We start from the raw sequence: 24,088 nt of genomic DNA, 5'->3' as shown, positions 1-24,088 counted from the left end.
GTTGAGAACTGCTGGACTAAGAAAACTCTAAGGCCTCTTCTGGCTCGGATATGCTATGATTCTCTGATTCTGTGGAAGAATTTATGTGTTGAGTTGTGGTATGTTTTATTTGGTGGAGTTGGAAGGTTATAGTGTAGAATTGAGAAGGGAAAAAATAAATATATCTGTATGTAACTGGCCTTTAAGAATCTGTCAGATATTTCCTCATTTTGGAAGGAGGCAGAGAGTTGAGTTAGTTCCCATAATGACTGTTGGCCAGTCAGATCATGAGTATTTCTGAACTGTGTAGGCCAAAGGGGGCCTTTATTTGCCCAAAAGGAGAGTGTTAGTGAGAATAATACCACACTGTGAAGTCAAGATTAGGCTGATGGCAGGATGTGAAGGAAGAGAGCTGAAGCTAGAAAACTGCCTGGCTAGGGCTGAAGAGGACTCTGGGAGGGAGTATAAGTTAATCAAATCAACAGATCAACCAAAGATGTCCAGTGTGCCTTCTGAAACGGCCCTCTATTAGGGGTGTTTTAAAGAGGATTTGTTCTCTTGTTTCTGTTTAAAATAAATCAAATTTTCATAAGAATTATTATTGGAAGATCTGGAAGTTCCAGAGAATGTGCCTGGAGTAGCAGACACCTAATAGCAAAGGAGAGGCTTCTCTAGGACGTGTCATAACATTGTACTACACTGACACAGATTCACACTTTGTACACACAGATGCATAACCTTCGGAACTGCACAGGAAAATCAGCCCTTATTTCATAGATACTCTTTGAGATGTGAAAGGAAAGCCAGATGATAAGACTGCTGGGGAGAAAGAGCTCTGAATGGCACATGCCGTGGAAACATATCGTGATCTGCTCTAATAGCCACAGTCTAGGGGAGAGGTGGGCAGTAGTGCAGCCCTGACAGACTCGGCGAGAACCCACTGAACTTATCCTTCCTCTTCATTCTCTGACTCCTGCCTCTCAACCTCTCCCTGTGTTATTATCTTTGTCTCATTTCTCTCTCCCCTCCTGCACACCCTCCCATTCATCTCCCTTTCCCGAATCCTTTTTCCCTATTTTCCCACCTTCTTCTATATCCCTTACAGCTGTCTCTCCACCCCTCCTCTTTCCACCAACCATCTCTCTCTCTCAGAATCAGATTGTGGAAGCTGAAAAGGACCTAAGAAATCATCTAAATTGTCTAGCTCTATCAGTGAGGAAACTGAAGTTCAGGCCAACTAAGTGGCTGCCTGAAGACCACCTCTGAATTTGAGGCAGAGTTGGGTCTAGGACCTAGTTCTCTTGACTCTTAGTTAATACACTATGGCCTTAGTGCAAAACTGATGGACTTTAAATTGCTTCTAAAAACTTTAGAGGATAGAGTTTGATGTTACTTCCCCTTAATTAAAAAGTGAATGATGAGTAAAGTGTTTTATCATTCTTTCTCTTAAAAGAAAAAACAAAACAAATAGTGCATGTGTGGTGAAGATAAAACCTGCCCATTTCCTCCCTTTTCCTCATTATTCATGAAGTAGGACACACACCGACTCAATAAAAATTTGCTTATAAAGTTTGTGAGAATTATTTAACTGTTAAAACAGACACACACAAATCCCCCAAACCAAAGAAAGCCCATGAGAAGAAAGGGCTACAAAGTGGGAGATGGAAGACTTGGTTCTGTTAGTACCTAGCCTTCTGACCTTGGGAAAGTCATTTAATCTCTTCAGGCTTCAGTTTCTTTATCAAAATATGAAGGGATTGGCCTTGGGATACCTGAGACCCTTTCCAGCTCTCAAATTTGGTGATTTGGCAGGGAAAAAGCTCTGCTTAACTACCTGTAAAAGCTAATAAGCTGGAGAGAAGGCTAACCCATGTCTGTAATAGAGCAGACTCTAGGAAGAAGGTATTAGATACTGGGTATAGGCAGAGTCAGGGCTGCCAGTACTGATGTTCAGGTTGTGCACTGCAGAAGGGCACCACATCTAAGAGGGTGATATTCACATGGTAGATATATACTTATATTAGAGTGGTGCAGGAGTGGGCAAAGAGATTTTGGCTTCCCAGTCTAGTTCTGTATTTATACCAGAACACATGACTGTGCACATACATAGTCACTCATAAACATGTGTACTTGGCTATGTGCTATCTTGACTATGCCCCAGGAGTTTCTTGAGATTAGGCCTTTCTCCTGCCTAATATTCTAGGAGGCCTAATTTCAGCTTCTCACATCCACCTCTACAGCCTGACCCCAAACCTGACAAAGCGGCCTCACCTGGCAGGCAGGGCTTGGTGGTATGCAGAGTATCCATGCTGCTAGTGGACTGTGTTCCCTGGAGGATGTGTGAGTAAATAGCCCAACATCACAGGGCTGCCACAGGTTGTAAAATCATATTCTCACATAATTAATTTATCTTATTCGAGGGAAAGCACCCCTTTCTAATTAGCACAAAGGTGCCATAGCGGCTAACAGTGGCCATGGGCTGAGTAATAGAGTTGTAAAGGTGCTGGGAAGGCTTTATGGCACACTGGTATATCCCACACATTGGCTGATTTTGTAAATTCACAGTTAGACTTTTATTCTTTCAGCTTAAACCTTAGCCTTTGATCCCTCTAAAGGGCAAATAACTCTGAAGGCCAAATCTTCAAGCTCATGTCAGGCTCTCATGACTTCTGTGATTAAGTAAGTAAGTGTGGGGTGGGACCTAAGAATTGGCCTATCTAACCAGTTCCCAGGTTACCCTGATGCAGCTGGTCCAGGGCCACACTCAGAGAATTGCTGGGCAAGAGAACAGGAAGGCTGCCTTTGGTGCTTTGACCATTCTGCTGCCTGCAGGCGCTGATCCTGGACTACCTTCCTATTCTCTGTGGGCATTGAGCCTGGCTGGCACAGTTTTGTTCAGCTGCTGAAGGCCTCTGAGAACCATTCCCTAGTTAAAGGGTTTTGAGCTCCTTGGCTAGAAGATGCCCTCTAATACAAAGTGCGAGTGAGTAACTCAGATAACTGCAGCTCCCATTACTAGCCTTTGCCTCCAGCAGATCTCCAGATGCAGTGCCACATCTGGATATATTCCTTAATAAAAAGAGTGGTTACACTCTCTGATTCTCAGAATTTGACTTCACAGAGCTCTCTGCTTTATTATCTCTACTTGATGACAGATTGGTGCAGCCTGAAATGGAATCTCTAGGCTATAGGTAATAGATGTGAAAGCACTTTGAAGAGTAGAGTGCAGGGCAAATGTAAGGCATTATTATTACTGCGGAGAAAAAGGAACCTATATTTGTATTGCTTTTTTAAAATTTGGGTTGGACAGAAACTAAATAGGGCTTGATGACTGATGAATCCTTGAGGCTATACACGTAGAAGAAAATTATCTATCAGGCACGAGTGTTAAAGTGAAGACAATACAATAATTGTTGTTTTTGACTTGACAACAGCCTTAAAGTACCTGTTTTGTACTTGAAAATTCAGAAATAGACTTCTAAAAGAGTCTCGATTACTCATATCACTATGGTAGTACATTTGTGCATCCAAATAAAAAATATTTAATCTACGTTTAAGCCAATCAGTTTATGATTAAAGCATAAGAGTCCCCCAAAATGGCCTGTCCCACAAGAGAAAAATGGATCAAGGTAAATACAGGAAACATTTGCTGTACTACATCTCCTGCCCTACATCTCTTGCTACAGATGCCTCAAGGCAGTGAGAATTGCAACCACCAACTATCACCATTAATCAGAGGGAAGCTGGTGCTACATCACTTAGCTATGAATAAGTGAAATGACCTAGCACTTTCTGCACTTAGTTAAGGGAGTCGTTGCAGAGAGTGGTATCATTCCTTTTCTGGGGTCTGCATACCTGCAATTGTTTCCCTGTCTTTAGGGAAAATTCCTAATTCCAATTAAAGAATTTTTAACTTTAACTTCTCTGTGTGACCTCATTTTTAGCTCAGTATACAGAACGTCCATGGGGTGGAGGGTGAGAGAGGAGGAACGAAACTTGTTAGGGTTGATGATCTAACTATAAATCCTTCATGTGGGAGGGACATTGCTCTACAGCTGCTGGCAACTAAGTATCATCACCATTCTTTACCTTTTCTTTCTAGGGTGATTGGGTGTGGCTGAAAAAGTTCCCCTCTGGAGATTTTGGAGACATTAAGTCCATCAAATCAAGTGCAAGTGATATGTTTGAAATGGTATGAGAAACCCTCCTTTATATACATTCCCACTAAAACCAATCCTTTCTCCAAAGTAACTAACACCAGCTGTTAGGAAGACCCCTTAACAAATCAGTGCAGGGAAACTGCAGGGTTGCTACTGACTTAATAGGACCATATGATGCAATGGTAAAAGTATGGGCTCTGGAATCAAAGAGACGTGAGGGATTCAATTCCCAGCTCTACCACGCAAGAGCTATATTAACTTGCGCAAGTCACCTAAACTCCCTGAGCCTTACTTTCCTTATTTGTAAAAGGAGTATATTAATGTCTACTTCCCAGAGTTTGGAGGAGAATTAAAAGAGATAATGTATGTAAAGCATCTTGCACATTTCCTGACATATAGCTTCTTTGTAAAATGGTAGCTATTATGATTAAGTACATATCCCTAATCTTTTGAAATCTCCAGTTTCCAGAACTGGAAAAGTCATCTGGTAATTTCTATCTACATAAGAAAAATGGTAATTTCCCTGATCCTACCAATTATGTTCAAAGAGTCCTTGGATGGTTTGTTTTAGGAAGCAGCCTGTAGATAAGGCAGGGATGATGATGATTCCTCTGAAACCATTTAAAATATTGGCTCCTCCTTGAGCTTTGAGTCCAGAAAAGATTTGTGGAGACAGTCTCTAGTTCTTGCAGACTCGTGAGAGTGGCATTTTTAGAAGGTAATGATACATTTCTTCACATTTATGAAGCAGGCAAATTCAAATCAATCCAACAGGTTTAAATGAGGCACCTGCTACATCCAGAGCGCTATACAAGCAAGAAAACAAAGGAAATGGGAAAATGGAAGAGATGTGGCCCATGGGGGACAGGATGTGCCCCAAGGATCAGAATGAGATGTTATGATTTGGAATTTTCATTTACATGTGGTTTTGATTCCTGGAACTGAAGAGAAAATATTGAGAGATGAATCCAGAAGGAGGACCAAGGTCAGAGCTAGAATAGGCAATTCCACACTGGTTTGATGATCCACGATGCTAAACAGAGAGCTAGATCCAAAGTATGGAGCCAAACGGGGACAAACCTGGGGAGCTGATAAACTAGAAGTATGGAAATAGGAAGATAGGTATTGACCCAAGGTAGAGTGTATCCATGCTATCTTTTTTTTGGGTAATTTTTAATTTTGATATAATTTCAAACTTACAGAAAAGCTGCAAGAATAATTCAAGGAACTCCTGTATACCCTACACAGATTCAGCAATTGTTTACATTTTGCCTAGTTGCTTTTCATTATCTACTTATAAATTTATGTATATTCTTTTTTCTGAACCATTTAAGAGTACGGTGTAGACATCATGCCCTTTTACCTCTAAATACTTCAGTGTGTATTTCCTAAAAACAAAGACATTCTTGTACTTAACTATGGTATAATTATCAAAATGATAAAATTTAACATTAAAATAATAATATTATCGAAACTACTGTCCATGTTTTAATTTTATCAATGGTTATACTGCATTATAGCTAATTTTCCCCAGGCCAGTGTCCAATCCAGGTTCACACATTGTAGTTGGTTGTCATTGTCTCTTTAGTTGCCTTTAATCTGGAACTGTTTCTCAGCCTTTCTTTGTTTTTCTTTACCTTGATATCTTTTGAAGAATTCAGGTCAGTTATTTTGTAGACGGTCCCTTAATTTGGGTTTGTCCCATATTCCTCATGGTTACATTTAGGTCATGCATCTTCAGCCAGAATACTACAGAAATGATGTAGCGTCCTTTTCAGTGCTTTTTATGGGGAGGCACTCAGTGTCCATTGTTCCATTATTGGTGATGTTAACTTTGATCACATGGTTTATGTGGTATCTACCGGATTTTTCCACTATAGAGTTACTGTTTTTTTCCCATTGTAATTAATATCTAATTTGTAGAGAGATACTTTGAGTCTGTGTAAATGACCTGTTTTTCTTTAAACTTTTACTCACGAATTTTAGCATCCATTGATGATTTTCTAAATCCAGCATTCTTTCTATGTTTATTGGTTGGCATTGTATTGTAAGAAAGAGCCTTACCTTCTCTACCATTTATTTATTTATTCATATATTTATATCAGTGTGCATGTATGGGTTTTAATTCTACTCAGTTTCTATGTATTTGTCTCTATCTATCTATCTATCTATCTATCTATCTATCTATCTATCTATCTACGTAAAACCATGAGTTCATACTAATAGCTCCAATTGTAATGAATGCCACAAAGTTCATTCTGTCATTTTCCCTTTCCGTATTTGTAACTGCTTTCTCCAACAGTGAGAAAACTGACTCCCATTATTCTCATGGCATCTTTTTCTGTGTTTACTTACTGACTTGCCTGGCCATGATGGGTGCAGACAGTAACTCAACGCTAGGGAGAAGGCCAGAGTTTTTCAGAATTATGTGAAAGGCCCTCATGCCTTACTAGTGCTTTTATGAAGCAGGAGGTGTGAGTCCGACACTGCCTTGACTACTTGTGTGCCTTCATAATCCTAAAATGTTGGGACTGGGTACCAGGGGCCAGACTGGAAATCAGATCTTCGTGAACCAGCTGTAGAAAGGAGCCCTGCACAATGGGAGGATATTCTTCAAAGGCAAACAGCTGGAGTCAGAAGGCCAAAGGACTGATGACTTTCAACATCTTTTTGGGTCCCAACTTCTGCAAAAGCGTATGCTGGAAAATCAGGTTGTGTCTCCCAGCCTCGTGTTCTTCCCCATCATTTGGAATCAGTTGGCATACTCCCTGTACCATCTAATACCTTGGCTACTTTTTCCTTTTGTATAATCTCTGATCATCTTCTCTTCCATTCTGCTTTGGCCATCCACTGCTACCATTATACCTTGGGCTTTGTCATCATCTATAATTGCTACTGAAAATATTTTACCTCCAAAGTCATAGATTCAAACATCACACTCCCTGACTATAGCCTCCTTTTCTTTCAACTGTGCCTATATTTTACATCTGGTCTTCCAGTCTACTGACCTCTACTTTCTCCCAACCCATAAGCCCTTCTTTATCTTCTTTTGCGTCCATCTTATATTCCATAATCCATCATTTGAACACATTCTTACTTCTCTCTTTTTGGTCAGACACACATACAAAACTCAAATTCTGGATGATCCTAACTCTTAACTTTCTTTGTGCCTGCACTTGAACAGCCAAGTATTGTGGCAGAAAGTCATGCAACAAGGTATATTCTTTCCACTATAAATTTATGTTTCTTATCTTAAAATGTCCCTTAACACTGTCCTTTAAGTCTATTATAATTTATGTGAGTAATTGGTTATATTTGTTATATAAGTCATTGGTTAATTCACTTTCTACAACCCGTACTTCAAAGCTTCTCCATTCTCCTTAAACCTCCAATGTCCTTCTTTTCCTCTATTTTTACTATTACCATCCTGGTCCAAGCCACTATCATCGTCCACTAGAGCTACTGCAATTGTCTTTTTTAAATAAAGAGAATTTATTTTTTAGAGGAGTTTCAGGTTTACAGAAAAATTGAGAAGAAAGTACAGAGAGGTCCCGTATACCCCCTGCTGTCACACACACACAGCCTCCTTTACTATCAACATCCCAAACCAGCATGGTACATTTGTTATAATCGATGAACATACATTGACACATCATTATGATCCAAATTCCATAGTTTACATTAGGGTTCACTGTTGGTGTTGTATGTACATCCTATGGGTTTTGACAAATATATAATGACATGTATCTACTATTATAGTAACATACAGAATACAGTCATGCACCACATAATGATATTTCGGCCAACAACAAACCACATATACGATGGCGGTCCCATAGATTAGTACCACACAGCCTAGGTATGTAGTAGACTATACCACCTAGGTTTGTGTAAGTACACTCTGTGATGTTTGCCTAGCGACACATTTCTCAGAACTTAAACCCATTGTTAAGTGATGCATGTCTGTAGTTTCAATGCCCTAAAAATCCTCTGTGCTCTGCCTATTCATACCTCTCTCCCCCTAACTCCTGGCAACCACTGGCAACTGTCTTTTAGCTACTCTACGCACATCCATTTTTATCACTCTCAAGCCTTTTCTCCACATTGCAGTCAGAGTGGTCTTTTCAAAATCGAATCTGATCTTGTCAGAGCTGATTCCAATTTTGGCTATTGTGAATAAAACAGCTATGAATATGCTTTTTGTAAGTCTTTTTAAGGACATATATTTTAATTTCTCTTGGGTAAATACCTAGGAGTGGAATTTCTATGTTAAAATATACATTTAACTTTATAAGATACTATCAAACCTTTTCCCATTTTAATTTCCTGCATGCAAGTTATGAGTTCCCTTTGCTCTACATCATCATCAATATTTGATATTGTTAGTCTTTATAGTTTTAGTCATTCTAGTGGTTTTATAGGGGTATCTAATTGTGTGGATTTTTAAAAATTTTTATTTTTAATTATGATAAAAATAATAACACAAAATTTACCATCTTTAAGTGTTCAGTTGAGTAGTGTTAAGTATACAGTATTCACATTATTTTGCAACAGATTGTCACAACTTTTTTATCTTGCAAAACTGAAACTCTGTACCCATTAAACGACTCCCTTTCCCCACCCTCTCTCCGACTCCTGGTAACTACCATTCTACTTTCTGTATTTATGAATTTGACTACTTTAGACACCTTATATAAGTGGAATCATATAGTATTTGTCTTTTTGTGACTGGCTTATTTCGCTTGGCATAATGTCTTCAAGGTTCATCCCTGTGGTAGCATGTAACTGAATTTCCTTCCTTTTTAAGGCTGAATAATATTTCATTGTTTGGTATTCATTCATTTCTTGCTGGACATTTGGGTTGTTTCCCCCTCTTGGCTATTGTGAATAGTGCTGCTATGAATATGAGTGTGCAAATATCTCTCTGAGACCCTGCTTTCAATTCTTTGGATTTATACCCAGAAGGATTGCTGGATCATATGGTAGTTTTATTTTTAATTTTTTGAGGAACCTCCATACTATTTTCCATAGTGGTTGCACCATTTTACAATCCCACCAACAGTGCACAAGGTTTCCAATTTCTCTATGTTCTTGCCAACACTTGTTATTTTCTTTTTTTTTTTTTTTGATAATAGCCACCCTAGTGAGTGTGAGGTGATATCTCATTGTGGTTTTGATTTGCATTTCTCTGATGATTAAGGATGTTGAGCATCTTCTCATAGGCAACTGTAAACATTTTTGTACAAGTATTTTTGTGGACGTATATTTTCACTTCTCTTGAGTAAATACCTAAAAGTAGACTAACTGAGTCATAGAGTAGATGTAAGTGTAACTTTATATGAAACATCCAAACAGTTCTCCAAATAGGTTATAACATTTCACACTCCTATCAGAAATGTATGAATGTTCCAGTGCTCTAAATTCTCAGCAACATTTGTCTTTTTGATATTTGCCTTTCTAGCGTGTATGAAATGGTATCTTATCATGGTTTTAATTTGCATTTTCCTAATGACTAAAGTTGTTAAGCACTTTCTCATGTGTTTATAATTCATTTCCATGTCTTTTGTGAATTATCTGTTCAAGTTTTTGCCCATTTAAAAAAATTGGGGTTTTTTTGTCTTTTAATTTTTGAATTGTAGACATTCTTTTTTATATTCCTGGATATAAGACTTTGGTCAGATATATGTTTTTACAATATTTTTTCTCAGTCTGTGGCTCGTTTATTTTCTTAATGGTATCTTTGATGAGGAAAGTTTTTAATTTTGAGGAAGTCCAATTTATTATTTTATTTTATTTGGGGCCCAGAAATCCTTCCGTATTCCAAGAGTCTGGATTTAGGACTACGATCCATCTTGAATTAGTTTTTGTGTATGAACTGAGATAGTGATCAAGGTTAATTATTTTTCCATAGAGATATCCAGTGTTCCAGTAACAATTGTTTAAAAAAAGCTATCCTTTCTCCATTGAATTAACTTATCCATTTGGTGAAAATTGAACTGACCATATATGCGTGGGTATAATTTTGGACTCTACTCTGTTGCACTAACTCATTAGTGTACCCTACTGCCAATATCACACTGTCTTGATTATCATAGCTCTAGAGTAAGTCCTGAAGTCAAGTGATGTAAGCTCCTCCGATTTGTTCTTTTTCAAGTTTATTTTGGATAGGGTAGTTCATTTTAGTTTTCAAAAAATTCTAGATCAGCTCATCTATTACTTTAATAAAGGCTGCTGGAATTTTTTATGAGAGTTACATGAATTTGTAAAGCAATTTAGGGAAAATGGACATCTTAACAATATTGAGACTTCCAATTCATTAATGTGGTATATATCTTAATTTATTTAAGGTTTCTTTAATTTTTCTCATCAATATTTTGATGCTATTACACAATATTGAGTAGAAATGGTAAAGTAAGACATCCTAGCCTTGCTCTTCATCCTAGAGGAAAAGGATTTAATGTTTTACTATTGGGTTTGATGTTAGCCGAAGGTTTTCTCACACATGTCCCTTCTATTTCCGATTTTCTGTGAATTGTTATTTTTTAATCTTGCAAAAGTTTGTGTATATTCTTTGATTGTCTTCAAAAGTTTATCTTTAGATTTCAGTAGTTTGACTGTGATATGTCTAGGTGTAGTTTTCTTTGTATTTGACCTGTTTGGGATTCACTGAGCTTCTTGGATCTTTAAGTTGATCTTTGAATTGTAGGAGTTCGAGTGTGATGTTTCTAGGTTGTTTGTATTTATCCTGTTTGGGGTTCAATGAGTTGTTTGAATTTTTTTTTTTTTTTGCTGATGAAGATTGGCCCTGAGCTAACATCTGTTGCCAATCCTCCTCTTTTTGCTTGAGGAAGATTGACCCTGAGCTAACATCTGTGCCAATATTCCTCTATTTTGTATATGGGATGCTGCCACAACATGGCTTGATGGGTGGCATGTGGGTCTGAGCCCAGGATCTGAACCCATGAACCCTGGGCCACCAAAGTGGAGCGAGAGAACTTAACCACTATGCCACTGCGCTGGCCACTGAATTTTTAAGTTGATGCCTTTCAACAAATTCAAGAAGTTTTGGGCCACCATTTCTTAATTTTTTTCTTCCCCATTCTCTCTTGTATCCTTCTGGAACTGAAATTATATATGTGTTAGACTGCTTGATATTGTTCCACAGATCCCTGAGACTCTTTTCATTTTTTTCCCAAGATTTTTTTCTCTCTGTTCTTCAGATTGGTGTATTTTTTTTTAATTGATCTCTCTGCAAGTTCATTGACTCTTCTCTCATCTCCTAAGGCCATCTACTGAATTTTTCATTTCATTTATTATATTTTCCAGCTATAGAATTTTCATTTGGTCTGTATTTATAGTTTCTGTTTCTCTGCTGATGTCCCCTATCTGCATATTTATTTTGCATATGTTGTATTTTAAGTCCACAAATATATTAATAATATCTGCTTTAAAGTCCTTTTCTGCGGATTGCAACATCAGTATCATCTCAGGGTTGATTTGTACTGAATGCTTTTATTTTCTTGAGCATAGGTCACATTTTCTTTACACATTTAAGGCTTTTTGGTTGGTTGCTGAGCATTATGAATGATACATTTTAGAAACTCTGGATTCTGTTGCATTGCTCTGAAGAATGACATTTTTTTCTTGCAGGCAGTTATCTTGGCTAAGCTCAATTTTCAACTTTTTCTCCCATGTAGTATGCAGCAACTAAAATCTCTGGTCAGTACTTTCAGGTTTAGCTGTTGCTTTTTTACTGGGTTCCCTGGGATTTCCCCCATGCATGCAAAGATTATCATTCAGCCAAGGTTTTAGGCAGATTTTATATGTAGACTTGGGGGCAGAACTCCTTCTGTAGCACATTACCTTCTAGGAATTCCTCCCTAACTTTATGGCTGTTCTTTTGGCTCCAAACTTTGCCTTCTGACACCTTAAATCTGCCAGGCTGTAGTTTCTGCCTCCAAGTTGTGTGCACTCTCACAAAAAGCAGCAAGCACAAATTTTACCTATTTTAGTGTGTCTTTCAAGCTTAGCTTTACTTCCATTTCTGCTTTTGGTTACTCTCCACTGCTTTCATGCTTTTTTTTTTTTTTTAATTTGGTCCATATTTTATAGGGTTTTTTGGTTTATTGATTATTTAAGACATTGTTCCATTGTCTTCTGTCTTTCTTTGTTTCTGCCTCTTCAAATATGTAGTAATTTTGTATTGTATGGTAGACATTTTATATAAAGACATTTTATATAAAGCCTTTATAGTTAAAGGCTCCAGGTAATATGTTCTACCAGTGAGGTTTTTCTCTTTTCATCTGTTAGGTGGGTAGGGAGAGGGACTAATCACATTAATCTAATCAGAGGTTGAGCTGGATTGAAGCTATGTTGCAGTTTTAATTAGACTCAGTACACCTCTAGTTCTACTATGTTTCTCAAGCATGCCCCTCCAAGAGCCTGCAGAGCTCTATATTCTCCACTTTCATAGACTGGTATATTCAGACTGTGCTTCAGAGCCTTTGATCTTTACTCTTTGGCCTCTACCCTCACCCCATGCTGCTTCCAAGTTTGGCAGATAGCTTGAGGAGGAGATCAGCCATGTGTTTGTGGCAGGCCCTATTCCTCTAGTAAGACTTCTTCTCCTAAATAGTAGGAGACTAAAGGAGATTTCAGCCCATCTTACAGAAGATTTCTAGTCTCCTCTATAGCCCCCAAACTCAGAAAATGTACTATGGAGGAAAACCAGCTCACATTTAGTTTTCCTAAAGTTTATTAATTGTCATGCCAGTACTCCACAATTGCCAAAAGCTTTGCTGATTTTCTCTTTTCTTCAGCAAAATCCTTCTGCTAGGCTAAGCAAAATCTTCAGTTTGTGCCAAGAATTAGCAAATGTCCCCAGAGAAGAAAATGGCTGGCAATAATCTACTTATCTCAGAAGGGCTCCTGCCGTCTGAATTTTAGGTCCTTTTTTGCTTCCACATATTCTTATTATCTTTTAAAATATGATCGTTTTTGAATTTATCTGGCTTTTTAGTGTTGTAGTATCAGGAATGGTGGTCTGCCATGACTTACTACATCTTGCTTGGTATTAGAAGTCCCTCTAATTGCTGTTAATATGAAGAAAAAGATACTTAAAATGGCCTATTAGATCCTGCATGATCTGGCTCTTCCCTGCCTCTTCAGCCTTATCTCACACCACAATATTTCCCTCAACCACTCTGCTGTAGCCACACTGTTTTTTTTCAGTCCTTGGATGGTGATATGCTCCTAGCACAGAGCCTTTTTACATGCTGTTCCAACCTCTGGAATATTCTCTCTCCATTCTTTGCCCAGTTTACTCCACTCATCTTTTAACTCCCAGCTCAATTGTCACTTCCCAGGAACCCTCCCCCAACTTCTCTGATTGGTCAAAGCCCCAATTATACGTACTCATATATCTCTCCTCCATAGGACTTAGCACAGTTGCAAGTTTATGTTTATTCATGTAATTATTTGATTAAAATAAGAGGTTACGGACCATATAATATTTTGTTCACCATTTGTCACCAGCCCTTAGCTCAGTGCCTAGCATATAGTAAAGTACTCAATACATGTTTGCCAATTAATGAAGTATTACTGGTGGGAAATGCAGCATCAGAAATCTTCTACTAGTACCTGTTTTATATGTTCTATGTGACTATTGACCTCTTGGTGGTAGAGAGTAAATAGGTTGATACAAGAATAGGAGGCCTTGAACAATAGCTCTTTATGACAAAACAAAATAAAATAAAATACAGGAAATAGACATGAGTAGCCATTTAGTCCATGGAGGTAGAAAATCTTATTGCCAGAATAGGTAGCAATGGCTGATATAGTTATGGGCAGGCACTGATGTGGAGAATTAAATTTTCATAAGGGTCCATACCCACCATTAGGATGGTGTTGCAGCTGCTGTGCAAATAGGGATTATTCTGATGTTATGATGTCACGAGAACATTTTCAAGTGGATGAAGGTGTCTTTAAGATCACTTAAGCTAGTACTTGACTCAGGAACAGGTGTCTCTTGTGGTCATCTGCTTAAAGGTTTCATGTCAGATATAGGACTAACAAAAATATTGGGAAACAGGACACATTCAACTCTTGAACATTGGATTGTAACCAGCTAGGGAGATATTATGGAAGGGGTAAAGTACATGCCTACCCAGTGAATGTTCAGATGGCCATCTTGCTAAAGTAGGTGCTCCAAACATTCTCTGCTTACTGGGATTTTCCAGAATATCAGTAGGACATGGCCACATGTAGGTATCTACCTGCTTCCTACCTGGGATCTTCTCTATCAGTTGTAGCTGAGGACATATGACTGTAAAGATCTAGGGAAAATCTAAGCCTGAAATTTTTCCATGCTAGGGCTAATAGTGTAAAGCTAGGTACTATAACTAGACCCAAAAATATTTAGTGTCTTAAACACAACAGAAGTTAAATTCTCATCCAAATAACAGTACAAAGTAAGTGTTATTGGTGGGCAGGTGACTCTCTTTCAATATGGTGATTCAGGGACCCAGGATATGACAAACTTATGGCTCTGCCATCTCCTAGGGCCTTGCCATCATCTGCATTCATCTATAGAAGAGGGAAAATAACATGGAAGGCATATATTCACTTCTTAAAAGCCTTAGCCTAGAAATGGCACATATCACTTTCTCTTACATTCCATTGCTAGGAATTCAGTCATATGGCTACACTTAGCTCCAAGGCAGGCTGGAAAATGTGGACTAGTTGTTTTCCCAATAAGAAAAGGAAATATATTTGTGTTGACTAGCTAGCAGTCTCTGACATAACCACTTGTACTCTGTCTTCCAACAGAGGTCCACAGCCCAGTAGTTTTGGCTGCTTGGTCCATAAGAGATGGTACAATGAACCCTTAGAAGAAGGTGTCCACTTTGCTATGTGTGGGCTGAATTTCCATGTCTGCCTTAGCTGGCTTAGGCTGTATTGGACTAAGAGAGTTGTCATGGCTGCCAGGCTTTTGTGCTTAGAAGACAGCTTTGGGGGTCAATAACTGCCATTCCCACCAAGATAATTGAACCTCAGCTTGGGTCACTTTGTAGGAGAAGCAGCATCATATTCTAAGACTGTGTACTCCATCTCAATAAATGGCCTACCATACTGTCAATACTTAAAATAGAATAATTCTTGATTTCATCCTTTCCCTTATTCCCCACACCAACAAGTTATGTGATTTACAGCTCCAAAATATTTCGCAGATCTGCCCATTTCTGTTAATTCACACTGCTACCAGTCTAAGCCTTTATATAGATCTTTGTATATCTGTGTAAACGTATTTATAGGGTAAGTTTCTATAATTAACAATTTCTTAATGGTCAACTTCACCAGATACTTTTCTGTCTTCATCTTACCTGACCTCTCTGGTATTTATCACATTTTCCTGAAATTTTTTCTGGCATTTATCTCACTTTCCTGAAACTCTTCCTGTGGTTTCCTAATGTTGTTCTAAATAGGCTTTTCTCTACTTCTCTGGCCTCATTTCTAAGTCTTTATGCAGGATGTTCTTCCTTTTTTCATCTTTTAAATGTTGATATTTCCCTCTTCTTTTTTATTGTCTAGGCTTCCCTTGGGTTATCTCATCCACTCCCATTGATGTCATCTACCATTTACATGCTTAACAATTCGCAAGTCTGTGTATCCAGATCAGACTTTTCTCCTGAGCTCTAAATCCTGAATATCCAACTGTCTATGGAATAGCACCTTGATGACCCACAGGCACTTCATTCTTAATATGTCCCAAACTGAATTAATTAGACTTCTCCACCACCAAAAATTTGCTTTCCCGTCTGTCTTAGGTCAGATTCTCTAAAAGCTAGCCTGAGATGGGGATTCTTGTTCAAATTACTCTTTGAGAGAATGCTCCCAAGAGACAGGGAATGGAGGAACAGGATAGGGCAGATGTAGAAGTTCAGCCAGTATGTGATCTCAGCTGGAGACTAACTTCGGTATGATCTCATGAGAGAAATGCTGGAGAGCAAGTTATACCATGAGTCCCACCTTGAGGCTAGGGAGTTGGACTTTTGTACCATCCCCGGTCAGTCTATCATTGGCTGGGGTCTGTGGGTGGGACCTAACCTTTTAGGTAAGGTAGCTCCCCTTTGGCTTGGTCTCTAGGACAATTTTCCCACGAATGGAGCAGCTGTGAGTTATCAGCCAACATTCACAGCAGCTGAGGGATGCACGGTAAAGGGGATATGCATGGGGCACCAACATATCCACTACTACGCCATCCCCAAATTCCCTATATTGATGTATAGCACTGACGTTGACCCAGAAATCCAAGTAGAAATCTGGAAGTGGAATTCTGGAAGCCCTTTTCTCTCTCATCCCTCATTAAATAGTAATAATAATAGACAATAGTTATTGAGTGCCCGTACTATAAATTTCAAATTCCATAGCAAGGTTTTCAAAGCCCCACAGGATGTGGCTGCTGTCTCTCTCTCCAGCATAGTGTCTCATGTTCTTTCCTTTGCCCCCTGTTTTGGCCACTATAAACCTATTGCAGTATCCTCAACCTTACATGCTGTCACTCTTAGCCCCTCTGACCGTGTCACCTTCACCTGGTCAACTCTTACTTGTCCTTCATAACAGTTCAGACGTTGCCTCCTCAGGGAAGCCTTTTCTGATACCCCAGGCTGAATTAGATACTTGACATCTGAGCTCCCCCAGAATCCCATGATCTTTCCAATCAGAACACATTTCACAGTGAAATACAGCTGTCAGTTTACTTGTCTCTCGCCCCTCTTTGTTTGTGAGCTCTTTCCGGACAGTGATTTCATTTTGTTTATCTCTGCATCTCTAGCATGCAGTCCAGTGCCTTGGACACTGTGGGCACACACTAAATGTTTCCTGTATTAGTGAAAAAAATGAATGGATGCAAAGGTAAAATGTAATAAAAAATCTAGATATTTCTTCTGAAACACATTTTGTAGGCTTTGGCCTGATGTTTACATAGGCTATTTATTTTAATAGATGCTGCATAGATGAATATTCACAGAAAGACAATCTATTCTACCTCTTACTGTACTAATCCTCTTTAGTCCTCTTGGGTCACTGAGCTCCACTCCACAGAGTCCCCGAAGAATCAGGAAGAAGGCCCCAGCTGCAGCATTGACTTACAATATGCTGAAAGAGATCCCTGTCTGAAATCTCCCTCTTTGGCCATTGCATTCATTTTCTATCACTACCATAACAAATTAGCACAAACTTAGTGGCTTAAAACAACGCCCACTTATTATCTCACATTTCTGTAAACCAGAAGTCTAAGTGGGCTCAGCTGGGTCTTCTGCTTAATACCACACAAGGCTGAAGTCAAGGCATCAGTCATGCCGGGCTCTTATCTGGAGTCTGGGGAAAACCACTTCTAGACACATTCAGGTTGTCAGCAGAATTTAGTTCCATGCAGTTGTAGGACTGAGGTCCCCATTTCCTTGCTGGCTGTCAGCTGAGAGCTGTTGCCAGCCTCTAGAGGTTGCCCCCACTTCCCTTGGCTTATAGCCTCCTCCCTCCATTTACAAAACCAGCAATGCAGGGGCCGGCCCGTGGCTTAGTGGTTAAGTGCGCGCGCTCCGATACTGGCGGCCCGGGGTTCAGATCTTGGGCGCGCACTGACGCACCGCTTCTCCGACCATGCTGAGGCCGCATCCCACATACAGCAACTAGAAGGATGTGCAACTATGATATACAATTATCTACTGGGGCTTTGGCTTTGGGGAAAAAAAGGGGAAAAAATAAAGGTGGAGGATTGGCAATAGATGTTAGCTCAGAGCCGGTCTTCCTCAGCAAAAAGAGGAGGATTAGTATGGATGTTAGCTCAGGGCTGATCTTCCTCAAAAAAAAAAAAAACAGCAATGGAGTGTTGAGTCCTCACACTTTGAATCTCTCTGACTTCCTCTTCTACTTCTTCTTCTGCTTTTAAGGGCTCATGTGATTAGATTAGGCCCACCCTGATAAGCTCCCTTTTGCCATGTAACGTAATACAATCACTGGAGTAACACTAGGGATTGGAGATCATGGCAAAATTCTACCTACCACAGCCACCAACCATAAGAAGGGTGAAGAGAAAGGCATGTGCCCTAAACTCTGGTCCCCATTTGAGACAGGACAGCTGTGACTCTCCTCTCTCTCTCCTTTTCCAGATGAAGGATCTGCGTCATGAGAATGTTAACCCTTTATTGGGCTTCTTCTATGATTCAGGGATGTTTGCCATTGTGACAGAATTCTGTTCCCGAAGGAGCCTAGAAGACATACTGACGAATCAGGATGTGAAGCTCGACTGGATGTTTAAATCATCACTCCTGCTGGATCTCATCAAGGTTAATGGAAAGACTGAGGAAATCTTGGATTTTCCCTATAGATTAAAACTTAAATGTTTTGAGATGTTTTATTTTTCTCTGATCATTGTGATAATCTCACTCTACCTTCCTTCCCAGGGTCTTCCCCCCAACCCCTGCTTCTCACAGTCCCTTTGTCCATATCTGTTATAAGGTACTGTTACATAAAGGATTTCCTTGACCCTTCAACGAATTTGGGGGTCAGATTTGCCTTTACTTCCTATTGCCATTGAGCACTCTTCTGCCTTAAGCAATCCTTTCTTCCATCCCATTTCTCTGCTTTCTGGATATAGAAAAGTGCTCATTCATAGATTGTTTGGTGCTGTTTAGCCCCATCTCCTGGCTTTCACCTTTTAAAAGGTGGTTCAATCTAGAACTAGGTGATGGGTCTTTGCATACCATAGGTGTAGATGTGGAACTCAGGATGACAAGAAAGCCAAAAGACCATTGGTTGTATCAGGCAGCACCTCCATTCTTGGAAGCAAGGACTTGACAGCCAAGGGAGTTTATGGATGAGTCCATGGATGGGCTTTAGGGGAGTCCATGAACTCCCTGGAATGATATGCAAATGGTGTCTACGTGCATTTTTAGGGGGCTGATCTGGATAATCAATGAGCAGTTGAGCTTCCTGCATATTGATCACAGTCTTGACCTTTGTCTTGTGGCCTAACCGTTTTCGAAGTAGCCTTATAGACATGATCTCATTCCAATTCTCCATAAAAGAAGTGTGATTAGCCTCCTTTTACAGAGGTTCAGAGAAGCTAAATGAGCTACACTTTGTTATACAGTGTCTGCCACACATCATAGGTGCTCAATAAATATTTATCAGCCAGCTATTAAATGGCAGAGCTGATAATAGAATCCAAATCTTTTGATTCCTATTCTGGTTCTCTTTCCACTCATCCTGTAAGCAAAGTCCCATGAGTTAAGGGGAAAGCCTCTAAATGACAGTCCTCTCAGGTCCATAATGAATGAAAGCCAAGCGTTAGACAACCTGGGGGAAATCTTGCCCACTGCAGACTCTGCTTGGAAGTACTGGGGACTGCAGACTTTCTGAGGGTATGAGATGTAACGCATACAAATACAAAGGGGTGTCAGGCTGCAAAACAGAGCCAGATACTGAAAAGGGCTCAACATAAACAGTTCTGAGATGACTACACTAGAATACGGATGTATTTATATGTGAATGATTAAACTCATCTGATAGAGTCCTGGTGGATCACATTTGAGTGTCATATAAGGCTGCCAATCAAGCTGCAGAGATCAGTAGTACTCAGCTTTCTTCTTCTTTTTTATTGGTTATTTTAAATTACAAATTAATGTATTAAATTTAAAAATCAAATGATATATACGGGGAAAATACTGACATTTACTCAACCCTCCTTCATATCATCCTCCAAGGTTAACTACTGCAAACACTTTGGTGATTAGCTTTGCAATTCATTTCAAGTGTACTTACATACATTATAGATTTTGTTTGTTTTTTAAAATACATACAGTCACATAGTTCTGCAATTTACTATTTTTCACTTACTTTGTGGCTTAGAGATGGTTCCCTGCCAGTACATATGGATATATCTTATTATTTTTAACTGCTGCAGAATATTCCATAATTTAGATGTACCACAATTTAGACAGTCCCTTCTTGATAGATATTTATTGTATTTCCAGTTATATATTATAAAGCAGAGCTGCAGTGAGCATTCTTGTGTATGTCTCCTTGTGCACATGTGCAAGCATTTCTTTGGAGGGGAAGTAGAATTCCTAGGTCACAGGGTATGCATACTTTCAAATTTGATAGCCATTGACAAATTGCCCACCGAAAAGGCTGTACCAGTTTCCATTCCTGCCAATAGTGGATGAGAGTTGGGCTAGACTTTTGGGGGGAAAATCAGAATCTTCCAATTTTTGGCAATTATATATGTATGGATCCATCCTGTGTTTGAAATGTCAATAAATATCCCAATAACACGTAATTCTCTATACACACAAGATATGATTCTTCGTCAAAGCAGAACATTTTAGAGCAGAAGGGACCTGGAAATGATTCTTGTTGTTAGAGTTTCATTTGGCCTACTTATAAGAGAAAAAGGCTGAATTCTGGATCATAATAGCTCATGCCATTAACAATCTCAGAAAGTGGCTCTAAAAGCACAAAATAGTTAAATAAGTTGCTAAATAAATCCTGTTTGTATCATCTGCAGGGCATGAAGTACTTACACCACAGAGAGTTTGCTCATGGGAGGCTGAAGTCTCGAAACTGTGTGGTAGATGGGCGTTTTGTACTAAAGGTGACAGATTATGGCTTTAATGACATCTTGGAAGCACTAAGACTCTCCCAAGAGGAACCTTCTGCAAAAGGTAAGCAATATATTGTGCCCTTCTGATTCACACAAGGTAACTCCAAAGTTCAAATGAGAATATGCACTGAATTAAAGCCTCAGGCTGATTCAACTCCCCACTTTTGTTGAAAATGCAGCCTCATTTCCAAGCCAAAGGAGTTGAATGAAGTCTGCAGGCTGTAATCTCAGCACAGCCTAGCCTTCCTAACAAAGCCAGTGCAATAATGTTGAGTTCCTGCTGTGGCAGGATTAGGCTGTTTTGTTTGGAGACCCCAAGAGCCCCTGGAGGCACTTGCTGAGCACTAGGCACACAGTAGGTGCTCAATAAATACTTGTCAGATTGAATGGAAGGTAATTTGGTTGCTGGACCCCCACAAAGCACATTCTGGAATGGGATGTCACTAGAGCCTACCCTCACCGTCTCTGTCAGAGAGAAAGAAGCAAGGAGGGGGCCCCCAGAAAGTAAATGCTCTATGGGTTGTGTGGAATGGCTTCAGAGAGGACTATGGCCTTCTAGTAAGTAAGTAGGCATGCCTGTAACATCCATTTTGTGCGTTTCTCTTGTTTAGTGCACTAGTGGCAGCACCAAACAATGCCTCTAGGGGTCAGAACAGATCAAAGAAATAGGAGAAATCTGAGATGGGGAGTGGGAGTGGATGAGAGAGAACTAGGAAGGAATGAACTGATGGAGGAGAGAGGAAGAAAGAGAAAGAGTAAGAAGTAGAAACAATGAATAGGGTTCAATATGTATAGAAAACTCGGGCATTAAAACTTTCAACAAATATTGCAAGGGGGAAGAAGAGAGTGACACAAAGAGACAGAGAAGCAGACAACCCAAAAAGACAGAGGGAGAGATACAAAATTACAACATATACTCATATTCTTAAAAGGATCTTTGGCATTATAAGCTTTAAAACTGCTGACTTTACTACATAGGAGAAACAAAGAATGAAAGACACAGAGTGTCACAGGCACAGATAGAGACAGACAGGCCAGTCATCAGTGGCATCATCTTTGTGCTTTACAAAAAAATATTAAACTTTAGGGAGTCATCTAGTCCAGCTCTCTCATTTTACAGATGAGATAACTGATGCTCAAGATTTGCTCAAATCATGCAGCTACTTAACAGCAGTTCCAGGAATTCAATTCAGGTCTTCTGAAGACTAGCCGCTACACCCAGCTAAACTGCAACTTTTATTGACAATTTCCTCTTTCTCTGCCCATCTGTGCTTTGGAGGACTTGAAGCTCCTGGTAATCACAAAACAAATCATGTGATATTGCCTCTCTCTCTCTTTCTCTCTCTGTGGACCTTTTTTTGTTGCTGACGACTTAGTTGTATGGTTATTTGGCTAATTCCAATTTGAAAGCGTGGAGTAGTTGCCTGGTGGTAGTGCTAGGATGTTGGGACAACAGCTGCAGAGTGGCAAGTACTTAGCTTCCTGTCAAAATTTGCCATCTATAAAAGATAAAACACAATGCTCAGCTTCCCAGTGTTCCATTTAATTCACAGATTAGCAACTTTCAAACTTAAGAAACTCTGGTCTTAGAGTGAGGAAAGGATAGCTGCAGTGTTTTTTTTTTTTTTTTTTTTTTGTGGACTGAATCTGTCTCTGTCTCTCCCTCTTACCATTTCATTTCACTCTCCAAATTGCAATGGCAGTCTGGGTGCTCAATCTATTCTTCACACACTGCAGCCAGAGGGAGTTTTCTAAACTGCAAATCTGATCATGATACAGCTGTGCCAATATCCGCTGAATGGCTTCCCATCGCTCTTAGGATAAAGTTCAAATTCCTTTACATGGCTTAGGAGCCCTGCGTGGTCTGGGTTCTTGTGGAGGTCTCGTGCTTAACCACTCCCCCTCCATCTCTATGCGCTAAGCAGTGTTGAACTCCTTCCAGTTGTTTATTTACACCATGCTCTCTCTTACTTCCAGATCTTCACACATGCTGGGCCCATTGCTTGGAACACTCTTCCCATCCCACTCTGTTATACACTCATCTGAGTCTGGCTAAATTCTACTCCTTCTTCAGGGCTCAGCATAAATACCACTGATTCAAGAGGCTTTCCATGACCCCCTATGCTCAGCTAAGTTCCCCTCTTTATGATCCTTTAGGGCTTTGAACTTTGTTGTAATACCATACTTTGTTGATATTACATGTTTAATTAGCTCTCTTCTCTCCCTACCCAAACTATAAGCTTTGTGAAGGCAAGAAATAGGTTTGCCTCCCTTAGCCCCTTTCACAGTACCTGACAGAATAAATGTTTGTTGAATCAATGAATGGATGAAATAAAACAAAGAAACTTGCTGCTCCCTCCTTAGATGACAGGGCTTGTAGAATCTTGTAATTGGCAGATCCCTGGAGATCATCTGGCTCAATTTTCATTTTACAGATAGGGAAACTGAGGTTCCGGAAGGTGAGCTAATTAGTGACCAAGCTGAGATTTTGGACCCAGGTCTCTTGACTTTGAGCCCTGTGTTCTTTTGTACTATACCACAGTGGCTCTCCAAAGTGGATTTTATCACCATAGCAAGGCTCAGAGTTAGTACTGGCTCTAGCAGATACAAAACAAGCCAAAGTAATTTTTCTAGTTTTCCTGAGAGTTCAAGTCTAATGGTAGGTAGTGGCTCTTACTTGGCTCTGGAGTGAGGATGCGAAAATGGGGATGGGTTGTAAGTGTATTCATTACTGTCCACACTCAATTATATAAGTATAGTGCAGATAAAGCCTCATTTTAGCCATTAACAACATACATGTAAGTGCTCTCTGAAAATACTATTTGGTAATGATTGTATTTAATCATCCAGCTTTTTCCCAGAGAGTTTTGTCCTCTTTTCCCTTCTTGTGCTTTTAAATGTGCAGTGATAGAGGATGCCAGAAGAGACAGCCGCATACCATTTCCCCTGCTCCCAAATATCCCCCCTGCCCTCCCCACAAAACCATATGCCTGAAATCTCACAGTCAGAAATGTATTCCTTTGACTAAATTATCATTCAATCTTTTCAGTTTTATTTGCAAATATCTGTCCTCCTAGGCGAGGAGACATAAATGCAAAACCACTATAGTGAGTGTATCAGAGACTTTCACAAGGGTGGGGAGGGAGGACAAAGGCTGGGGACATCTGGAGACCGAGAAGATAAGTACACGATTGGGGGTGAGGCTAGAATTCCCTATTTCATCATTTTGATAAGGATTGGCTCAAAATAAGGATTTCCAGGGTAAGTTTCTCTTTCCTAGGTTTCA

At 39.6% G+C, this 24,088-nt stretch overlaps 1 protein-coding gene across 1 annotated transcript in view; it reads left to right on the top strand.

The window, feature by feature from the left end:
- The window catches only part of GUCY2F (guanylate cyclase 2F, retinal), an 82,349-nt gene that overhangs the window by 32,928 nt on the left and 25,333 nt on the right, over window positions 1–24,088 (top strand). The window contains exons 7-9 of the mRNA XM_058535283.1: window positions 4,082–4,171; window positions 18,308–18,484; window positions 20,707–20,863. Coding sequence (XP_058391266.1) covers window positions 4,082–4,171; window positions 18,308–18,484; window positions 20,707–20,863 — 424 coding nt within the window. The remainder of the gene's footprint in view (window positions 1–4,081; window positions 4,172–18,307; window positions 18,485–20,706; window positions 20,864–24,088) is intronic.

This window comes from Diceros bicornis, chromosome X, assembly GCF_020826845.1.
Source record: "Diceros bicornis minor isolate mBicDic1 chromosome X, mDicBic1.mat.cur, whole genome shotgun sequence".
In the NCBI taxonomy this organism is placed as follows: domain Eukaryota; kingdom Metazoa; phylum Chordata; class Mammalia; order Perissodactyla; family Rhinocerotidae; genus Diceros; species Diceros bicornis.
Note: the sequence above shows the minus strand (reverse complement) of the source record. Positions and strands in the feature narration are given on the sequence as shown.